The following is a 20,871-nucleotide window of genomic DNA, read 5'->3' on the forward strand; positions in this document are numbered from 1 at the left end:
GGCACTTCAGTTCTTGAGACACCCAGGCTGCTGTGTAAATATTTGACCTAGTCTGTTATAATCATGGTTCCACAGTAGCCTTTTAAACACTAATGTAAAAAGTCCTATGCTGGACTAGAGAAAACCAGCCTATCAATGTTTCTCATACATGGAAAGATTTCCAAAATAGGTATTTCAGCTGAAAGGAAGAACTTACTTTTGTTTAGCTACATCTTACCTCTAGAGCTCAGATCATTTTAAAAGAAAACCTTTCAAAGATTTTGTGTTGGTATTAGTAACTCTGTACACATTGTTAACAGCATTGCTCTTTTTCTATCTGGGTTCCCTAGAATACTTTCTATAATTTAAGGGCTTGGTCTCTGCTGAAGTTCTGTGTTATGTTCTGTGTCAGTTTTCACATGTTTTCAGGATAAATCTATCTTCATCTTGTAATCACCAGACTAAAAAAGATATAATAGATTTAATATCCTCTTCTGTCCTACCCTGGCTTGCCCCTAAAACCTGAAGCTGATAGATTATCAGTAAGGTTGTCTTGGACAAGACTTAAATATCTGAGAAACTTCTCAGTGAGAACAGTGTCTCTTCAGGTAATGGCAACTCAGTGTGTTTATGGAAATTTTTACCATTTTTGTAAGGTTCTGCTCCAGATGTAGTTTTAGGCTAACATGATACTGTTCTCTCATTCTTCCTACTCTGAGGTGTTTGTTTTATACTAACTATGGAAAGCAGTGTTGTTGTTTTCAAAAGATTTGTCTCTTAAAAAAACCTAACAAAATAACCAAGCTATCAACCTGCAAATGTTAGAGGAATTTACAGAAAAGCACTCCATAGGATCCATTGTTAAACACACTTTCATGGTGTATTGAGAGACATTGTACACTGTGGCATTTTTCAGCAGGAAAAGGCTGCCTTTTTAGAGCTGTTGCAAACCTCATCCATACTGAATACATGAGGGTGCATTAAAGCTTCTTTAAGAGGTTCACTTGCCAACTGTTTCATTGGCTCTGGATTGGTGTGTTTATATTAGTACTGTCTTCCTTGTTCATTGTCACTTTGCCCAGGCTTGGAAGTTGTGTGTTTGGGGAATAGTGCTCACTTAGCTGAGCAAACAAACACATAGATGCAAGAACTAAGAGATACAAGAACCAAGATGGCTAGAGGAACAAAGGCAGTTAAATTTGCAGAACACATCTGATGTATGTTAAAGCAATAGTAATATTTTTGTGCTCCTTCTGCAAAAAGGCATACCCTTCTTTAGGAAAGAATAAGAATATACTGAAAATTCAGCACCTGCATAGATTCTTGAAAAACACATGAGGCTTGTATCTGGCCTGTGTAGTACCACTCTTTAAATTTGTAGGAGAAGGAAATAATAATGGGTAGCAACATCCTGTATTTTGCTAGATTTAATTTTTTGAAGAGCACAAAATCACTTTTCAAAGTAATCTGAGCTACTAGAGGGATAGATCATGGCCTAGGATCAGCAATTCTTTGAGTAGATTAATTTGTTTAAGCAATGCAATGAACCGAAGTGTTCCCCAAAAAATACACAAACAATGATTACTAATGTAATACAAAGGAAGGTTTATAACCTGCCAAAATAACAGATCTTTGATAAGAGCATTTGTCTTAAGTGTCACAGATGAAAAGTCTGCTCTTCATGTTAAATGAGGGAAAATCAAACTATAACTTTTTTTCTACAGAATCTTCTAGTAGTTCTGTAACATTAAACCTGGAGAGATTAAGTAATACATTACATAATTATTTCACAGTGAACTAGATTCTCATTGTGGGTCAGGTCAGAACTCAAGCTCTGAAAAAATTGAGTTGTACGGATAAAAGTGGTCATATGACTGGTCACACATTTTATAACTTTGGCTGAAATGTTTTCAAGGTGAGAAGAATGTAATCTCTTTGCAGTGAAGGTCACTTAAACTAACAGCCTATCACTGGTGGCTTGTGGAAGAGTATGAGAGGTTTTGGTCGAGGTGGGGACAAACAGGAGAACAGATGTGTACTGATATTTCTCTCGAGGTGCTGTGGTAGGCTGACAGATTATGATAACCCTGACTACAAAACTAGGATTCTCCTATGAGACTACCCTGGGCCAAATATTATATCTTTTATAATCTCTTATGCTTTTTTTCTGTTGTGCTCTGCTGGTGTCATTTTTCCCAGGGTAAAAAGAAAAACAAACCAACCCACCAATTTGCCTATGCTTTTTTGGAAGAGAAACCTTCTTTATCACAGGAAAGCTCTTTGTGCTTGCTTTTTGATGTCTCCTGGGATTACCAAAGCAATGCGTTGTTTCCCCTTAACCTTGTTCAAGATTTCCTTGTAGGTTATATTATTCTAGTTTTGGAAAGATATGGTTTTGTTTGAAAACTTAGCCTTAAAAAGATGGCAAAGCCAAAGAGTGCATTTCAGTTCTTTGCATCTTGAAGAAGCATAGAAGATCAGTCAGTTCTATATGTTTGAAGTATCTTGAAGCATGTAGTGAACTGTGTGGATATTTAGTCCATTTCACTGAAGGAACTTTATCTGAGGTAATTGCAGTAGCTTGGCCTTTATTCACTGCGCTACTGAAAACTAAACAGTTCCCTCCACCCCAACCTGGTTAGAACTACCTCAAAAATAAACTAAGCAAGGTACAAAAATTATCCCTGCTTATCCTTTAGGTAAGTATTAGCTGTTTCACAACAAATAATATAACAAGCTACTTTTGTTAAAACATTTGGACATGTTTGCACCAAATCTCATTTCCAAGACTTGGTACAGAAGTGTTTAAAAACTTTTTCACATGTGTACTTTTGGAGGTTGTTTTCTGGAAGGGAGGTGAATAAGGAGAAGGATCACGTAGAATATCTGAGGATTGTGGTCAAAATACCTGGACACAAGAGTAGACAATATTAATATAAGGTATTGCTGTGGGTCTGGATTTCAGAACTAAATTGGTATGATCCGTGAAAATTCATTTTCTTGGTATAGTGATGAAGTTGAAATGAGTTAACTTATTTTTTAAAAAACAAAATTATCTTTCATACCAAAACATTTAATTGGATTAATGGCACTAAAAGCGTAGTAATGTAGCTCAAGGACAATAGTTTAAAATAATGTATCTGTGAACCTGCTTTTGAATGGTCAGTCTATCAGTCTTATTTTGTTATCTGCAGAATGATTCCATAATCAGTCATAGGAGAAATCTGTGTTCACAGGAGTCAGTCAAGTCCTATCTCTTTGTAGGTCTGAGTTGTTTTGATTCTTGCCCTTGAAATGTGTAAGGAAGAACAGAACACTGTAAAGGGCTTTAAACTTGTTTTTGTTAATAAGATAAATTGTGTGATTTCATACGCAGAAAAAACTAGTTTAAAGCAAAGGTCTTGAAAACAATTCATAAAAAGAATTTGCAAGAGCCATGTTCCCTTTAACTGGGAGTTCTGGAAGTACTTCAAAACGAAGCCTAATCTCTGTTGCTAATACCTTATACAAACATACTAATTTTCAGTTAGGGCACTAGCAAATAGTAAGCTTAGCTCAAAGTGGGGGCGTATTAGCTACACTGTGGTCTGCAGGCCCCTGTTTCTAAAATACAACGTTGAGTTAAAAGCTATACCTTGTTCAGTATGCACTGGGTAAACAGATTTTGGTAAAGAAAAGCAGTCTTGCTCAAGGGTTAAGAGGAACTGAATGTCATAAAGGTCTTTGAAAGTCTGACTAAATTCATATTCCTCAACAGAAGCTGTTGAAACCTCAACTGCATGATTATACATCCAGATCTTGCTGATCTTACTTGCCTGTTGACTCTTTGGAATACATTCACTCTGCATATTGAATGAATTCTGCCTTTCTTGTTGCCTTGTTCCAGTGGATCTGTGCCACACTGTGTGTTGATCATTCAGATAATTTGCTGTGATTCATGATTCCTCATTTGTGGACTGTCTTTAATCCTTACTTGTGTGTTACCCAGGCCTTCCTGTACTGCTCTGCATGTCTGTCTTTACTGTGTTGGCTTTTGCTTCTTATGATAATGGTCCCAGCTTAGACTGTGTGCTTTTTCCTTCTACCTTGGCAACTACTGTATTCTTCATTTTGATCCTTTACCGTCCCAGCCTTGCCAATTCAGTTCATACCCTGTCAGCTCAAATGGAAAATGTCTGCTCTGTCTATTAAGTGCTGTGGATAATAATTTAGTTCCTCTACTTTCATTTTCCTTGCACCTAATGAAGCTGGTTCTGAGAGCTGTGGAAAAAGCATGAGTTTTCTCTGAAAGTCTTATACAACCTCCACTCTCAAGTTTACTTTGCATGGTCCTCCTGGTCTTTTAAGATGAATGACAAGTCACTATTAAACAACTTTACTTTCATTTTGTTCAATTAGTAGTTTCTGTCACTTTCTTGCACTAGCTTTTCATATCATCTTAGATTACTTTATAAATGCTGTCACCACTTTTCCTCTTCCTTTTTGTCTTTCTGAACTACTTGTAAAACTCTGTTGCAGGAAGATAAAAAGTGATGAGTCAGGGAAGTTTCTAACTACTTATTCAGGTTAAATCCCCAGGCTGGCCTCCAGTTTAGGCCCTTTTTCCAGCTTCCTTGTTGAAGTACATATTTACCTTTTTACTTTTCTGGATAACTCTTCTTCCTGTCTAAAAGTCTTTGGTAGACTAGACTTTGCAGTTCGTAAACTATTTTGTCTTCAGTATATTTTACATGTCATGGAGGTTGTTGGTTTCACGTAATAATAGAATTTATATTGTCATCCACTGTACTGATTATTGACTGCTTTTTCTATGTCTTTGGACTTCAATATTTTCAAGATTCAACTTAGAATTCTAACTTGGAAATGTATTCATAAATACTAAGTACTTTTTAAAATAAACTATTGATAGAGTTTGGAACATTTTGTGGTTTAAAATTGTCTGAACAGAGTGAGAATATTTGCCTTCAAATGAAAAAAGTCCTTGCATTGTGATATTCGTTTAAGAGGCAATCTTGTATTAAACACCTAAAATTGGAAGTAAGGTAACAAATTCTGTGGTTGGTTGTCATGTCTGGGACAGCATTTTTAACAAAAGAAAATTTCAGAGAACTTTTTAAGAGAAGGGTTTTGAGCAAGACACTGTGGTGAGTTATGTGCAGAAAGTGGTACTTTTAATGCTGTAATCCTGCCTTTTTGTGGAGGAAAAAAAGGGGTATTTTGAAAGTGGAAAGGATACTCTGTGATATTAATGTTCTCTGCCATTAAATTTTCTATAGAGTTGCTATCCTGTATCTATTCTAGCAAGCTGTGCTGTGAATTTGTACGTATGTTTTTATGTATAGGGACTGGTGAATGAGCTACATGTTTATTTTATTAAGAAATGCTAATAAATTCATCTTCCTTTTCCTGCCCAGTATGATGAATTGGTTCCTGCATCCCTGACAACCAAATATGGAGGGTTTTATATCAACACTGGTACATTGCAGTTTCGCCAAGCATCTGAATCAGAGGACGAAGACTTTGCAGAGGACAAAAAGCATAGGCCACCTAAAGTGAGTGATTTTAATTAAGGCTTTTATACAGAAACAAAAGCTGGGTGGACATGGAAATATTTGATACACTTAGAATGGCTCAGATGAAGAGTCCAAAAGCAGAACGATGCATGGTACGGTTTTATTGCATTTTCTGTTTTGTGGCTCATGTACTAGCATTCAGTAACTCAGGATACTCACAGGCTGTCCAGTTGCAAAGACTAAGCATCTTTTTAGACAGCCTAACAAGTTGTCCACTCATCTTGAACTGATAGATGATTCTGTAACTTTGTAAGAATTTTAATTATATGAGATGAGACCTTTGATTTGAAATTGTTCCTAATGTTGAGAATAACACTTTAACCAAAATACCTGTTAAAATAAACTCAGTTGATAAATAGTTATATTAAAGTTATATATACAGTGTTTCCAAACAGCATGCTGTTCTATAAACTTTGACAAGTTACAGTCAGTGCTAACATAATTGCAATGTGACATTCACAAGTTCCATGCCATTTCTGAGAACTTAGTGCTTCCTGGTGTCCTTTCCTGATCAATAATTCTTAATTTTAAGGTTCTTGTATTGACTGTGACTGGGATGCAGTTAACTTTCCTTCTGGCAGCCTATATGATGCTATGGTTTTGATTTGTGACTGAAAAGGTGTTGATAACTACTCCTGAATTTTGCCTGTTGCTGGTAATGCTTGCACAGTCTGAAGGCTTTCTTTTCCCCTGCCCTGCACCCTCAGCAAGGGAGGGGGAGGCAAGTTGTCTGTATTGACCAGCAGAGATGTTCCATGTGTGGAACTTCATAGTCAGCAAGGAAACTGTGCTAGCAGAAGAAGGTGGGGAAATTCCATCTTCCAAGGTAGCCATTGGCCATACTGACCAGGCAGCAGTCTGCCTTAGAATATGTCTCTTACTGAAAACTCTAAATTTCATAACTGTTTAAAAATAACTGATGATTAACACTTGTCAATAATTGCCATTGCTACTAGAAATCCATCGTACCATTTGCCTTTACACACATTGAGGTGTTTTTTCCTGGCTCTGAATTGGAAAGTATAAAAGCAGAATGTTTCTTGCTTTAGAAGTCCTTCAGGGTGGAAGAATCATTGTCCTTTATTTGATCTCTTTTCTAGATAGCAAAGTTAAAAGAAAGTGAAGATCGTGGAATGAAGAAACGCAAGCGAAAAGATGAAGGGACAGAAAAGGAGAAGAAACCTCGGAAAATGAAAGTTCCTAAGCAATTGGGGTAGGTTTCTTTTTTGTTATATGAACCCTTGAATTACATTTGAGGCTTGGCTTCAAAATTGTGTGCCATAGAAAGATTATTACAGCTCTTCTGAATATTGCACTTTTTAATAGCTTATAGATTTTGTTTCAGAGTTTGTGTGGGGTTTTTGTATGATTCAGTCCTATGGGCTATTTTTTTTTAACTTTGAATGAGGAATAATAAGGAAAGACAAATCACAGAAAGCAAGTTGAGTCTTAGGAATAGCAAAAGCATCATTGTCCTACCCAACATACACCAGGAATTACATCTTCTAATGAAAAATAATTTTCTTCCTGTCTGTCTCATCTGTAAAGCTGTAAATACAGTTTAATTATTCTTCTACTTATTTCTGACTGACTTTGTGCTTTCCTAAGTTCTGAGGTTAGTATAGAAGGATTAAGGTGGTGGGGTTTTTTAACTGGCTTCTAGAAAATTCTTGTTGAACGGATGGAAGCTGTCTTACTGTGAATATTCACATTGAATATTGAAAATTTATTGACCTAATTTTTCATCAAGGTGAAAAATTGGTGGAAAATGCTCAGTTTAAGCAGATTATAGATTTTGAGCCTGCATTTAAAAATCCTTAGCAATGAAAAGAATTTTTTAATGTATATGCTGTACAGGAAACCTGCCACCATTCAGCAGTCTTGAGAGGCAAGTTTTAAGTATTTTATGTTGTAAATCTGCCGTGAGTTTTAACACTTGTACCAGCTTCTCCATAATTAAATTGAGAAGTCAAGATGAGAACCTTTGCCTTAATGTGTATGAAACATAACAAATAAGTTGAAGTTGGAGAACATATAATCACATGACTACCTAAGGTTTGTGGTAATTGATGAAATGGTTTAAAGATGGAAGCAGGAAGTACTTCGTTCTTTCACCTGATAATTTTTTAATTGTACTAAACTTTGAGTTTTGTTATTCAAAGTTACTAAGGCCTCAAAAGTCACATGCTAACAAGATTTCTTTCCTCTACAGAGTAATGGCCTTAAATTCACACAAGTCTGAGAAGAAGAAAAAGAAATTGTATAAAGACTCGCTCTCTCTGGCTGCCATGATCCGTAAATTTCAAAAGGAGAAGGAAGCCATGAGGAAGAAGGAACCTAGTCCAAAACCTCCAGTGACTGTTGCAACCTCCACCCCTACTAAAATTCCTTCCTCTTCTCTCAGTACAGGAAATGATATATCTGACTTGAATCTTAGGATCAATGATCCTGTCCTCTCCATTTTTGGTAGCACAAATGAACCTGAGCTCCTGCAAGAAACAGAAAGTGCCCTGGAGATGCTGGGAGATATTGACTTTGACAAGTTGCTTGATGGCACTTCTGATGGCAGCCCGGTCTCTGAGCTGTCAGGAGAGAATGGAAATGTCACTCAGGCAACCTACACCTCTCAGGTCATGACACCCAAGCAGGTGCCTGCCCTCCCAGAAGGTCTGCCTATGCTACTTGAAAAGCGCATTGGAGACCTTCGAACAGTAAGTATGAATTTGCTGGTAGTGGATTGCAGTCAAGAATCTGAGAGAACAAGGAAGAACAATTTAGGACCTTGAGTGTCATCTTTGAATTGTTGACTGAAACTTTAGAAAGAAAGAATTGATGTTAATGGCAATCTTAATGCCTGTGTTTATACTCAGATTAAAAGGGACAGATGATGCAGGTCAATTATTCGAGCAGTGTTTGTTTCACAGTGGAAACAGGGTTTTCTAAATTGTCTGTGTACGATATCTTGTAATGTTCATTTATTTATGGGCTTTTCTCCATAATGGAAATACCAGTGTTGCATTAACTTGAATTGTTATTTGATAAAATGGAATGAGTGTTTTCTTATTTTGGAGGAGGTAACCTGAAATATGACTGCAGCTTACAAATCCATGTGTTGGTTTTTTGGCTTTAACTTGCCAGTTAAGGGGGGGAAAAATTTCAAAAGCCACCAAAACCAGAAACCACCACCCAAGTGCAAAAAAGAAACCAACCAACCACAAAACTGAACTTGTTCTTCTGGAAGGTTAGAATGGAATCTGAACGTCTCAAAAATAGGATGAAAGATGTTAAATTAACAAGTTATGAATATCCCAGTAAGTTATGGAAAGGGATCAGAGCTATTAAGGTATTACATATTCCTTGTGTCAGTTGTGGATGTTATCCTCAGTTGAGAATAAATTTGTTGCTTGTTCAGATTATGATATTAAAGCTTTTCCTTACTTAGAATAAAGTGCAGCTTTTCTTTACTCATAGTAAGTTTTGAAAAAGCAGTTCAAGTTACTACGTTTCTTGGACAAAAAAAAATAATTTAAACCATTGTACAGCTTGCTCTGCTTTTACCTGTATAGAAATGTCTTCTAGTTTTCTTATTTATTTTTAAACATACCAAGCTAAATACAGCCAAGGAATTAATATTTACTAAAATGAAGGCGTTTCTGTCTACCTTTCAGTATGCAGGTTAATTTTGCTATGAATCAACAATAAACCTCTTGCAAAAGTGCAGAATTGGATTAGGCCAAAAGTCAGGAAGTGTTAGCAACCTACCTCAAGTTAATTCATGTTGCTTTTCTGTATAACAATCCCAAACCAGCTGGGAGGCATCTTTGATTCAGTGGGTCTTTGAAGACATAACTCCTTATAAAATCATTAAATGGTTTGGGTTGGAAGGATCCTTTAAGATCATCCAGTCCAATTACCCTGCTGCTGGCAGGGACACCTTCCACTAGACCAGCTGGGAACTCTTCTGTCTTCCATTTTTAACAGTGTCTTCTGAAAGCTTCCTGGCTGAGCAGAGAAAGTTTAAGTTTATGCTTGGGGAGTAACTAGTCTGTATGTTGACTTAAGGATTGCAACTTCCATACCTCCTGTAAATTGCAATCAGACATCTTCTAAAAAGCACTAAAAATAGGAGTCTTGTCAAATATTTACCAGACTTTCACAGCTTTAGAACTCTTTAGCACCAAGAAAAGTTTATGAGGCCTGTAGGAAGAAGCCTGTGCTCCATGGCTGTAGTATATTGAGATTAAAAAAATATTAGAAGGCCACTGACTAAAGGCAATAAAAACTTCCTGACTTTGGTAGATTAATGTGTTCTAGTTCCTTGAGTGGATTCTTTTGAACTACCATGACAGAAGGCAATATTGTACACAAGCAGGAAAGTAAGTAAAAGGGGGTTTTTATCTATTTGGAAGGTCACTGTCAAAATAATCTGGAAATAAAACCCAACCATAGTTAGTAATAGTGATAAAGTTTTTGAATCTGCCGGTGTTGGTCTCTTTAAAAGTCATCAATGCTCTCCAGCATAATAGTATAATGCTGGAATTGCCTTTCAAGGTCTACCTGGGACCAAAATGTCAAAACTTTTTCCTTCTGCTTTATATAAACCAGATGATTATTCTAATCCTTGTGTTAATTAGGCATAAAGGTACTGGATTTAAGACTTTCTGACTTATCTTTTTGGTGTCCTATCATTTGCAAGCATTGATAACCTTTCTAATTTTTTTAGCAGGAAAAATACTTCAGTATTCTTAAACAGGTAGTACCATCCCCTCAGCAGCTCAATTTATGGTAGAAAACAATGAGTGGAATGCAGTCCTTGCAGGAAGTTAAACTCCAGTATCAGTGTTCATGACTGAAGCAATAAAGCATTCAGCCAATGGTCTACATTACAGCTTTGACAGAGTGTCACGCTGATTTCCTGTGCAGTGTAGAATTAATAATTTTTAGAAATTTTTTCTTTCAATTTAATTGCAATGTCACAAAATTTCTTTCTTTATAAAGATCAAGAACAGTAAGTATTTAATAGTAATAAATTACTTTAATCATATTAACACTTGCACTTATTTGTAGTTTTTAGCTGTGTTGTTGCAAGTCACTATTCTACAGGGTTTTTAAAGACAAAATTAAAGATTCCTAATTATTTGAATATTCAACCTCATAGCATGATGGCTTCATCTAATGTTTGTCCATCGCTATAATGGCACCACACTGGCCTACTTCTCTGCATGGATATAATTTTCTAGCTCCTCTAGATATTGCTGTTTGGTCCCAATGCCAATATGTAAGATGACAATAGGCCTCTCAAAGTGGGGCTCTTTTTTCTTGACTTCTAAAATTCTGCAGAGTAGATATATACTAGAGAAAGGTTCTTACTGATTTTTGTGGAATGGTACAGGGAATTGACCTTTTCCTATAAGCCGTCATTCCTTGTGGGGAGAAAGGATCTAGGTGATAAGAACAAAGATAAAGGAATTTCTGTAAGATCAGTAAAAACTTGTAATAAAAGGAAATATGTATATAAATAAGGCTGTCTTCCCCCCTGCAACCAGACTCAGGAAGAGACCAGACAAAAATACTACAGATAAAGTGTAAAGATGGCAAGAATGCTGGACAGCAGCAGAAAGAGGGATGAGGTATTCCTCTAGCATGCATAATCCCATTGTAGAAATTGCAGTGAAGGTTGGAGATATGTAACTAAGAAAGCTGGGAAGATCTAACTGGATGAAGCACATAACAGGTAGAAAAAGATGGAGTAGAAATGTGTTAGTTAATGTTCTTGCCTTCTTGACCTGTCAAACAATGCTTCTCTTTTTAAAACAGAGATAGTAGAATGTTGGTGGTGGTGAGGTGATAAAGCATCTACCATTTTCTTAATGGTTTTTCAAAAGATGAATGTGTTAACATCAGTGATCCAGGCAGATCCTAAACAGAATGATTGTCTGCCCTAGACCAAGGTGTGTATATTTGAGTATAAAAATAACAATCCTCAGGTTTTTTCTAAACAGCTCAGAATAGCTTGGTTTTCTTTATTCTTTTCCAAGTAATGTTATTTGGGAAACAAGGATGTGATATGGGTGTAAAAGTAATGGTACAAAGATTGTTGGTTCAAAATACTCTATGAACTTGGATGCTTTTGTTTCATTGTGTTTCCAGGCTGCCAAGATGTTTGATGAAGAAGGCAGGAAGAAGTTTTTCACACAGGACATGAATAATATTCTTCTGGAGTAAGTGCTTATCTGTAGAACCTTCCCTTTTTGGAAAGGGGTGAAAGAAAAAGTACAGAAGAGGAAGTATTATAGAGGTTGTTCCAACGAGCCCCTTAAAAGTCAATGAAGGTAGATCAGTCTAAGCTAGTTATTAGCTAAAGAGATTTATATATGTATACAATTCCAGTCATGCCTATCTGTCTTTATCCGGTGTCAAATGTTGTGTAGTTCCCTGGTCATTGACTTCATCTGAAATTCAACAAAATTGCTGTTACTTCCTCCTATCTCCCACTTTTGTAACTCAAAACACCTTCAGCTTTTGTGAGGGCAAATGCCAGATTTTTTTCTCTAATCTTCAAATAAATGCTTAATATAGAAAGTTCTGTGTTCATATTCTAAGAAACGAAAGTCATCTCTAGACAACTAATGGTCAAATTATATCAATTTTGCTTCACAGTGATGGGCATAAACTAAATTTGAATAAGTGTTCAACGTTGCTGGACAAGCGCATACATGAATGGCTTCTTGCCATTGATAAGGCTTCTTGCTTTTATGAAAAAGCTTATCTGAAAATTATCCCAAGCTTCTAATTTTAGTATGCCTAGCTAGAATATGCTATGCTTCCAAAGCTTCCTTAGGTTTTTGTTCAGATGTCTTCTTTACCTTGGAGTGCGTATCTGACTGAGCGTCTCCTGTTTGTTTGCCAGTATTGAGCTCCAGTTACAGGATGTGAATCCTGCCATCCGCAATGGAGTGTACTCCCACCTGGAGGCTTTCGTGCCGTGCAATAAGGACACGCTGATAAAGCGCCTCAAGAAGTTACACCTCAATGTCCAGGTAATCACGGGGAGAGGGGCTCCAGCAGGAGTCAGTTATGTGACAGTGAGGAGGACTGAATATAGCAGAGTAGAGCAGTAGCCACACACCTCAAATCAAGCAAAATATTTCGAATCAGTTGCTAGATAAGTTTAAAGGCTTCTTTCCATCTACCTCATACTGTGACTACGTTGATGCCTAGCGGAGCTGGAACAGAGGCTACACGGAGTTAAGGGGAATAAAATGGATATTTATTGAGAGGCCTTCAAAGGCCACACCCTGGCAGTACCAGTGCCACAGTTGTGGCCCCTGCTGGATGACTCCAAGATGGAAGCAGAAGAGGGCTTGGTCACAAGATCTCACACCTTTACAGATTTTAGTCCATTTGCATGCAAGCATCAACTGTCCAATTAATAGTCTCAAATCATGAGGTTTCATCCTGCTTGCTTGTTTGCTGGCCTACCCTCTTTCCACATTGTTTATGCTTATGGCCTGAAGTTTGAAGAAACTGTCCTTGAGTCCCCAGCTGGAATAGGACTGTTTTGTCTTCATCACCCAGGCACAACGGAAAAGCACACCCAAGCAGAACAGAAGAACTTAGAACTTAAGGCATCAATGTTAGGAACAAATATTTTAAGTATTTCAGAGTCTTTATTTGAGAATTAAGTGCTTTCATCTTGAAAGCTGGGTACAGGCTATTAAGGAGTGTTTCTGCTGTCATCACAAAGTATTACTGAGGTCACAGGGTACATACCAAAGCAGCAGAATTAGAAAGCCACAGTAATAATGGTTATGATAGGCTAAAAAAACCATACTTTTGTATTCACTTTGTATCAAGGAAAAAGGAAGGCTACATGAGTAATAGATGACGCAACCTGTGTTCTTTGTTCAAATTCCCCTTTGTGACTAGGTCTTACAAATACTTTTTATGCCATTTTCAGTTACTTTTCTTTTGAAGATTGTTTTGAATAGAAAAGTGATCTGTGATCTGAAGTACCTTGACTAGATTCTGTAGATAAAATCCACGATAAAATCTTGCAGAGTATGTGAAGTTGAATGCAGAGATCTCGGTACTTGCTTGTAAAGCAACCAGATCCAAATGCTATTTCTAAGCAGATAGACTAAAAGAATATTCTAGTTCCTCACAATAAACAATTAAAATTAATAATGTAAATTCAGAAGATGTAGAAAGTGAATTTAAAGCATGTAACAAAGTGTATAGTATATTACCTTAATGTTTAAAGTCCATAATATTTGGAGACAATTCTAAATACATAGTCCTTACCTTTCAGGTACATAAATTGCATGTAATAACTATCTAGTAATTGGATAATACAATGCATATTAATATTTTGCTCATTACCTAGGATGCTTTTATACCACAGTTCTTGGAGACCTGATTAATATGATATTTATTTGGAAGTGTTGAAATATTGTTTGGTCAACTTATCTCACTTTTCACCCCTTAAGTTTTTTTTCCCTTCCCTATCTTAATTTAAAAGCATTATTTAGAGAGAACATGCCATAATGTTTTGGGATATTCATGACACATTTGTGGCTATGTTTTTTTGTTTCTGGTCTCAGGACTTATGTGAGACATATGTGCATTTATATAATGCTGTTGTACCTAACAGGACTCAAGTGCCATGTAGAATATGTCTGTTGCAGTCCATAAATAGTACCTCCATAAGTCTTACCTTGGGAGTGATCCAGAAATTTTCATGAAACTATCTGAAATGTTCTTTTACATCTAACAGGATTATTTTGTTGCTCCTCTTTTCACAGGATGACCCCTTGAGAGAACCATTGCAGAAGCTGAAACTGGCTGTCAGTAACGTCATGCCTGAACAGTTATGCAAGTATCAAGAGGACTGTCAGGCCCGCAATCAAGCCAAGAATGCCAAGTAGGTTATTCTGGAGGCTGTGCATGCTATTTAGAACCCAGCTGGAAGTTTGTATCCATGTTGTTTACTTCCTTAGCTCAGAAAAATCACTCAGCTCCAGTTTAAGGATGTCTTTTTTGAATTGTAGAAAATACTTAATTTTGTGTAAGTGTTAAGTGTTATTGTCTGACACCAGAGAGAAATCCTATTAACTGAGATAGGTCTTGATAGAAAAAATGAGGGATTACTGGTTGATTCCTAAAATGGTGGATTGATGGAGGAGGATGGTGTATTGAGGTTATTGATATGTTTTGTCCTTGTTCATTGTAATTGTTTTGGTCATAGCTAACTAATTTTAGACTTGGAGAGGTATTAATACTTTGATAAATATCCTGCTACTTCCCAGTAGAGGCACTGCTTGAAGCTTATAGGGGCATCAGTGAAAACATCTGTACAGTGTGTCCTTTTCATTTGTCTAAGAACTATAAAGCAGTGGGGAGAGGGAGATTAAGCTGTTTATTTTATAAGGAAGTATAGCAAAAATCTGAAAACAGGTCCTCTGTGGGTTATTCTTCCCCTTAACACCTAGAATGACACTTCTTTTTCAATGAAATATTTTGTCTGTGTCATATAGCTCTAAAGAAAATTGTTCCAACTGTAGGTTGCAAGCAGAAGATGAACGAGAGAAAAATGGATCAGAGGAAGATGATGATGAGAAACCTGGAAAGAGGGTTGTTGGACCTAGAAAGAAGTTTCACTGGGATGACACAGTGAGGTAAGACAAAACTTCTTTTTCCTCCAAGAATTTTCACGGACTTTATAAAGGGATCTCCAAGAGGATGTTATTACATGGTACTACTGAATAAATAATTTTTCCCGCAATTATACCTTGGAGAAGTTTTGAAGAGTGTTGGTGTTAAATAGGTAAACTGGAATTCTGTAAGGATGAAACAAACACCTTCTTTAACTCAAAAGGAAAATCATCCTGTGTCCAACCCTTTCAAGCTTCACTACTTGTTTTTCTGCTTTATCCAAAAACATGAAAATTTGCCACAAAAGAGGTAAGCCTCCCTATCCAACAACTAGAATAATGCATTAATCTTAACCTCTTCTGTTTCCTCTGAACACAAATTCTTTCTCTAAAGAGTAGCACAGATTCTTTTCTGAAATTATCACTTACTAGAGTTTGGTTTCCTAGAACAGATTTTTCTGAAAACTGAGAAGACTTATTTAAATAATCTAGGCTTTTAAGCAAGCAGATATTTCTCAATTAGTAATTTCTCATGCAAGATCTAAGAATTTTAATACAAAAGTGTGTGTGTATGTATATTACTAAAAGGGGCTGGTGGACTTATCTCAATGAGTCACTTTAGTATGTGAAGACAACAGGGAAGCAAGCTTCATGAAATCTGTACAAGCAATATAGCTTGGACTGACCTGGAGGGGAGAGATATTTAAATCTGTTGCTTTTTTTTCATTCAAGAGGCTCTGAAAGGCTGATGTTACTTAACTGTGCACTTTTATATTTTCAAGAACAAAAGACAAAATCCCTGTCAGAAAGAATCCTCTGTTTAAGTACTCAGTGTAGAATGGGTTTCCCTTCCTTTCCAACAATTGAGAGGTCACTGAGCAAACTGAGAGGACGTGTTCCAACTATGAGGAAACCACAAAGAAAATGTAAAACAAATTACAGCATTTTAGTAGGATGAAAATAAGAGCAATAGCATCTGTTGGAAATGAAAAAGTGACGATGGTAGACCATACCAGTTTGTAGTAGCAATACTTTGTGCAGTACAAGCTTCCAAAAAACACAGTTGGAACTGAGCACTTCCTACAACTATCAAAGGGACAGCAGTTTCAATTGCTTAGCCTTTTTCTGCTGAGCTTTTGAAAGGACTGTCTCTCAATGTAGTTTTGTTTCTTTTTGCAGGTCTCTGTTGTGTAATCTTGTCAAGATCAAGCTGGGATGTTACGAGCTAGAGCCAAATAGAAGTCAGTCTGCTGAAGATTACCTCAAAACCTTTATGGAAACAGAAGTGAAACCACTTTGGCCTAAAGGCTGGATGCAGGCAAGGTAAGATACCTGCTTTATGTATCCATTTTGGTGTTTACAATTTCTTTGGTTCCTATTTATTGTCTTAGATTTGACTCAGCCATGTACTATTGATGTTGGCTGGAACTTGAGTATATTTGTGAAACTGGAATGTTTTACATGAACAAATGTTTTCTAAAATTATTTTGTCTTGGTTGCAAACCTGAGAGTGAAAAACCCCATTGTTTTCCTTGGAGAGCTATTTGCTTTTATCGTCTCTTAGAGACTGCATTTACCAACACTTCTCACACAGTATGAAGCATGATGCTTCATTTGAAAAGTATGAGGTGGGAGGATAACAGCTTGGAAAACTCTTTATGTGATATAGGAAATGATAATGATCTAGAAATCAGTTTTGCCTGTATGTTGGAACACTGCATTACCAGATTGCACACACAAGCTTCAAAATGATAAGCTAGAATTTTGACAGCACTGTTCTCAACAGACTTAGTTTTGCTCTTTATTTCTTGTTTGCAGTTAGGATACTTTGCTTTACAGTGGATAAAAATACACCAGTTTCTCTACTTGCTTCTTACGGATGTAAGAAGAAACAGCCACACAAAAGAGAGGGAGAAATAAAATGGGAGCAATAGTAAACTGTTGTGCAATACTGGTTTGGCAGAGATTTCTAATGGTCTGGAGTGAAAGAGAAGCAAATATGATTTGGCCTGAATTCTTTCTGTAGCACCCACTGCAAAAGATAATTTCATCAAACCTCAACCTTAGCTAAGTGATACAACTAATCAACTTGCTCAAGAATACCTTCATTTTAGTTTAGTCAAATCTGCATCAAGCTGTAAAAATAACTGTACTGAGATATTTCTTAAACAGTTAGTGTAGAAATAGCTGGTTTAATAGTAGCAGAAGGAAGAAATGAAGTCTTACACTTCCTGGCATCCAGCTAACTTGTTTTTGTTCAATGATTTAGTTTTTTCTGTAAGTATGCTAACGAGTGAGATGTTATCTGTTATGAAGATTTTATTGAATGAGACCGAGAATCCCAGTTTAGCTTAAAGAATGGAATATGGGAAGATCAATGATAGTGGAGAAATAGTCAAGAGAGAGTGAGGTCATTCAAGAATACAGTAGTTTCACGAATACAAGCCGCACGGAGTATAAGCCGCACTTCCGGTGCCTCGACAATGTTGCTGTCTTTGTCAATAGATAAGCCGCACCCCGAATATTAGCCGCACTTTCGTTCGTAGCGAGAATCCATGCGCAGCTTTCACAAATTGGCCAATTAGTAACAGGATCACGGCATAGCGGGCTTTACTGGCTCGGGGCGGGGCCAGGAAGGCTCGGCCTGCTCATGGTTGCCGACGGGGCCGGCCGGGTGGTGCTGCAGCCGCCGCCGGGCTCACTGGCCCCCCCTCTCCCGTCAGCACTGCCCCGCCGCTGCGTTTACTTGCCCTGCCGGCGGGCCGGCCGCTGCTGCCGCTGCGAGGCACGCCGGCCGCCCCGCCGCTGCGTTTACTCGCCCTGCCAGCAGGCCAGCCGCTGCCGCCGCTGCGAGGCACGCCGGCCGCCCCGCCACTGTGTTTACTCGCCCTGCCGGCAGGCCAGCCGCCGCCGCCAGGCTCGCCGGCCGCCCCCTCCCGTCTGCACCGCCGCCGCGTTTGCTCGCCCTGGCCGGCACTGCAGGCCCCCGCACCGCCGGGCTCTCCCACGCTGCTGGCCCCGATTCTGCTGGGCTTCCCCCGCTGCCAGGCAGCCCCACCCGCCGGCCTTCCTGCTTCTGCCATGCTCCCCTGCACTGCTAGCCCCAGTTCTCCCAGGCTCCCCCGCCCTGCTGGCCCGGGCTCTGCCGCCCCCCCTGCCCCGCCCTGCTGGCTCAGGCTCTGCCGCCCGCCCCCCACACTGCAGGCCCCGCCTCTGCCAGGCTTTCCCACCTCAGCCGGGGCCGGCCGGGCTCCAGCTTGGCTTGGGGCTGCCGCGGGCTCTCACTTCCGTGTTGGCAGCTTTTAGAATTTTGTTCATGTATTAGCCGCCCTCGAATATTAGCCGCACTTCCGGGTTTCCACCAAACTTTTGGTCAAATTGGTGCGGCTTGTATTCGTGAAATTACTGTACATGGAAGTGAAGCATGTTAAAACTTTGTATTGGAAAGCCATCAAACATATGGTTCTCTCCTTTCCGCTTGATAAACCTGCTGAAAATTTCATGAACTTTTAAACTATCCATACAATTGGCTTCAACAACAAAAGACAAAAAATAAACAAAAAAACCTAAAATGCCCCCCAAAACAAACACCAACAGGTGACAGATCATAATTTCCTGTTGACCAGCAAGACTTCATTTACTAACTGGGTGGTGTTAGTACCGTAATGATTGACAAATTGCCCTGTATCTACTGGGAGGCACTATCCTGCTTTCTGTTAAGGAAGTGATGTATTGTAATTTGTAGGCAAACAGTTATGCATGGGAAGAGGAAAAGAAAGCATTTCCTGGAGTCTGGCAGTGGTAATTCATAATACAGCACATAATTTGTATTCTGAATGCTCATTTTTTTGGGATGTTAGGTTAGGGATTATGCTGAAGGTTTATAATTTTTCATTTTCATATGTGGCCTCAAGTGAAAAGGAGTTATATAAAACTGAAGAAAAATTAAGTATTTAATGCTGATACTGAGCTACTGACCATGAGATGTTAAGGAATTCTTATAATCAGAATAGGTCTGTGGTACCAGAACTTTATGGGTTCAGCTTAGATGAAGAATTTCTTGCACTTTCAAAGTTAACTATATTTAATGTTTCTCATAACTTCATAAGGAAGCAAGAGGTAAGGTATTGATCATGACCAGAAATTACAGAATCAAAGGATTGTTAAGGTTGGAAGGGACCTCATATACAGCTGTCCTTTCTTTGTACCATGTCTGTGATTTCTGTCCTTTTATAGAACTTAAAATTTTGTCTTTAACCTTGAAGGATGATGCTACAAATTACTGGGGCCTGTGATTAATTTTGAATTTTCATTTCCAAATGGAAAAGATTAAGCAATGGATAAAGCACCAAGAAGGAGGTGGGGAGGGAAATATTCTGGAGAAACTATAGGTTGGGAGGTGGCACATTAAACATATAAAGAGGAATGTTGGTTTTGCTCCATGATGTTCTTCATAGGCATTCAGTAGTCTCTGACAGAACAATGCAACACAGATTTGGAGGTTAGTATGGTGAAGAAAATGTGAAAATGGAGCTGGAAATAAATAGAATCTGAGAAGTAAGGCACTGTAGTGAGAGGATGTCAGTGTTTTCTTACCAGATGACATGAATTTTTTGGATACTTGGATTTTTGTTATTATTGCAACTCTGCAGGTTGTATTATCAGTGGTGAAAAGCTCTTGTTTAGACAGCTGTTCATGATGTGGTCAGTGTCAATGTGATGGCAGTGCTGTAAGAAAATGTTGTGTGTCCTAGTTTGCCTACCTGGAAACAAAGAAGGGAACCAAGTTGTCATTGTCTATTCATAGCTGCATTTGAATAGTAAGTTGTAGGATAGATACAGGTCAGCAATCATTTTCACTTTTCACTTGGCAACTCAGGATCTGAAAATACTGAATAAAAGCGCATGAAGTGTTGAGATTTGTCACACTGGCTCCTGCCATTCCTTGGCTCTCTAGTAATATGCATGTGTAAATCCAGTGCAACTGAAGTCAGAGCAATGATACACAATGGCCTAAAGTTTTTCTTTCCCTAAACTTTCAAGAACTTCTAAGGCTTTTTCAGTACTAAAAGTACTGAACAAAACTAGAACCAAGCTTGGCTACTGTGTTCTGACTTTTACATTCTGTGCTTTAAGAAAACGCCACAAGAGATTAATAACCACAAACCCAAGCCTATGGTCAGTGTGTTGGACATGTAGTGTGAAGAGTTCACAATAATCTTTCGTTTTATATTTGAGATTTGATTAGTCTTTGAGGAGAGAGCATTCAAAGTGTATTTCTTCTGTCCACTTGAAGAAAGTAATAATATCTTATGTTGATTTTTGCTTGACTGTTTACTGAGGTATTTTGAGCATAAATGCAAAATATTGCATTTTTTTTATTCTTCTATTTATGGACGCCAAGACCCATACCATGTCAGCAGTACAAAGTAATCGTTAGCTCCCTTGGATAATCAAAGGCTGGTTCTGAAAACCAAAGGATATTGGGTATTTGGTGGTCATATGCTGTTGGTCACTGTAGAATCACTTCATGTTTCTTTTCTTACCACACTTTTAGGATGCTTTTTAAAGAAAGCCGAAGTGTTCACAATCACCTCACTTCTGCTCCGTGAGTATAATAGCGACAACTTGCTAAGATCTTTTGGTTGGGCATAGCATCTTTACTC

The 20,871-nt window shown here is 38.1% G+C and overlaps 1 protein-coding gene across 1 annotated transcript in view; it reads left to right on the forward strand.

The window, feature by feature from the left end:
* The window catches only part of UBN2 (ubinuclein 2), a 54,621-nt gene that overhangs the window by 13,440 nt on the left and 20,310 nt on the right, over window positions 1-20,871 (forward strand). The window contains exons 4-12 of the mRNA XM_033057367.2: window positions 5,394-5,531; window positions 6,653-6,765; window positions 7,765-8,263; window positions 11,703-11,773; window positions 12,463-12,592; window positions 14,357-14,475; window positions 15,116-15,229; window positions 16,385-16,528; window positions 20,763-20,813. Coding sequence (XP_032913258.1) covers window positions 5,394-5,531; window positions 6,653-6,765; window positions 7,765-8,263; window positions 11,703-11,773; window positions 12,463-12,592; window positions 14,357-14,475; window positions 15,116-15,229; window positions 16,385-16,528; window positions 20,763-20,813 — 1,379 coding nt within the window. The remainder of the gene's footprint in view (window positions 1-5,393; window positions 5,532-6,652; window positions 6,766-7,764; window positions 8,264-11,702; window positions 11,774-12,462; window positions 12,593-14,356; window positions 14,476-15,115; window positions 15,230-16,384; window positions 16,529-20,762; window positions 20,814-20,871) is intronic.

Source organism: Catharus ustulatus, chromosome 4 (assembly GCF_009819885.2).
Source record: "Catharus ustulatus isolate bCatUst1 chromosome 4, bCatUst1.pri.v2, whole genome shotgun sequence".
NCBI lineage: Eukaryota > Metazoa > Chordata > Aves > Passeriformes > Turdidae > Catharus > Catharus ustulatus.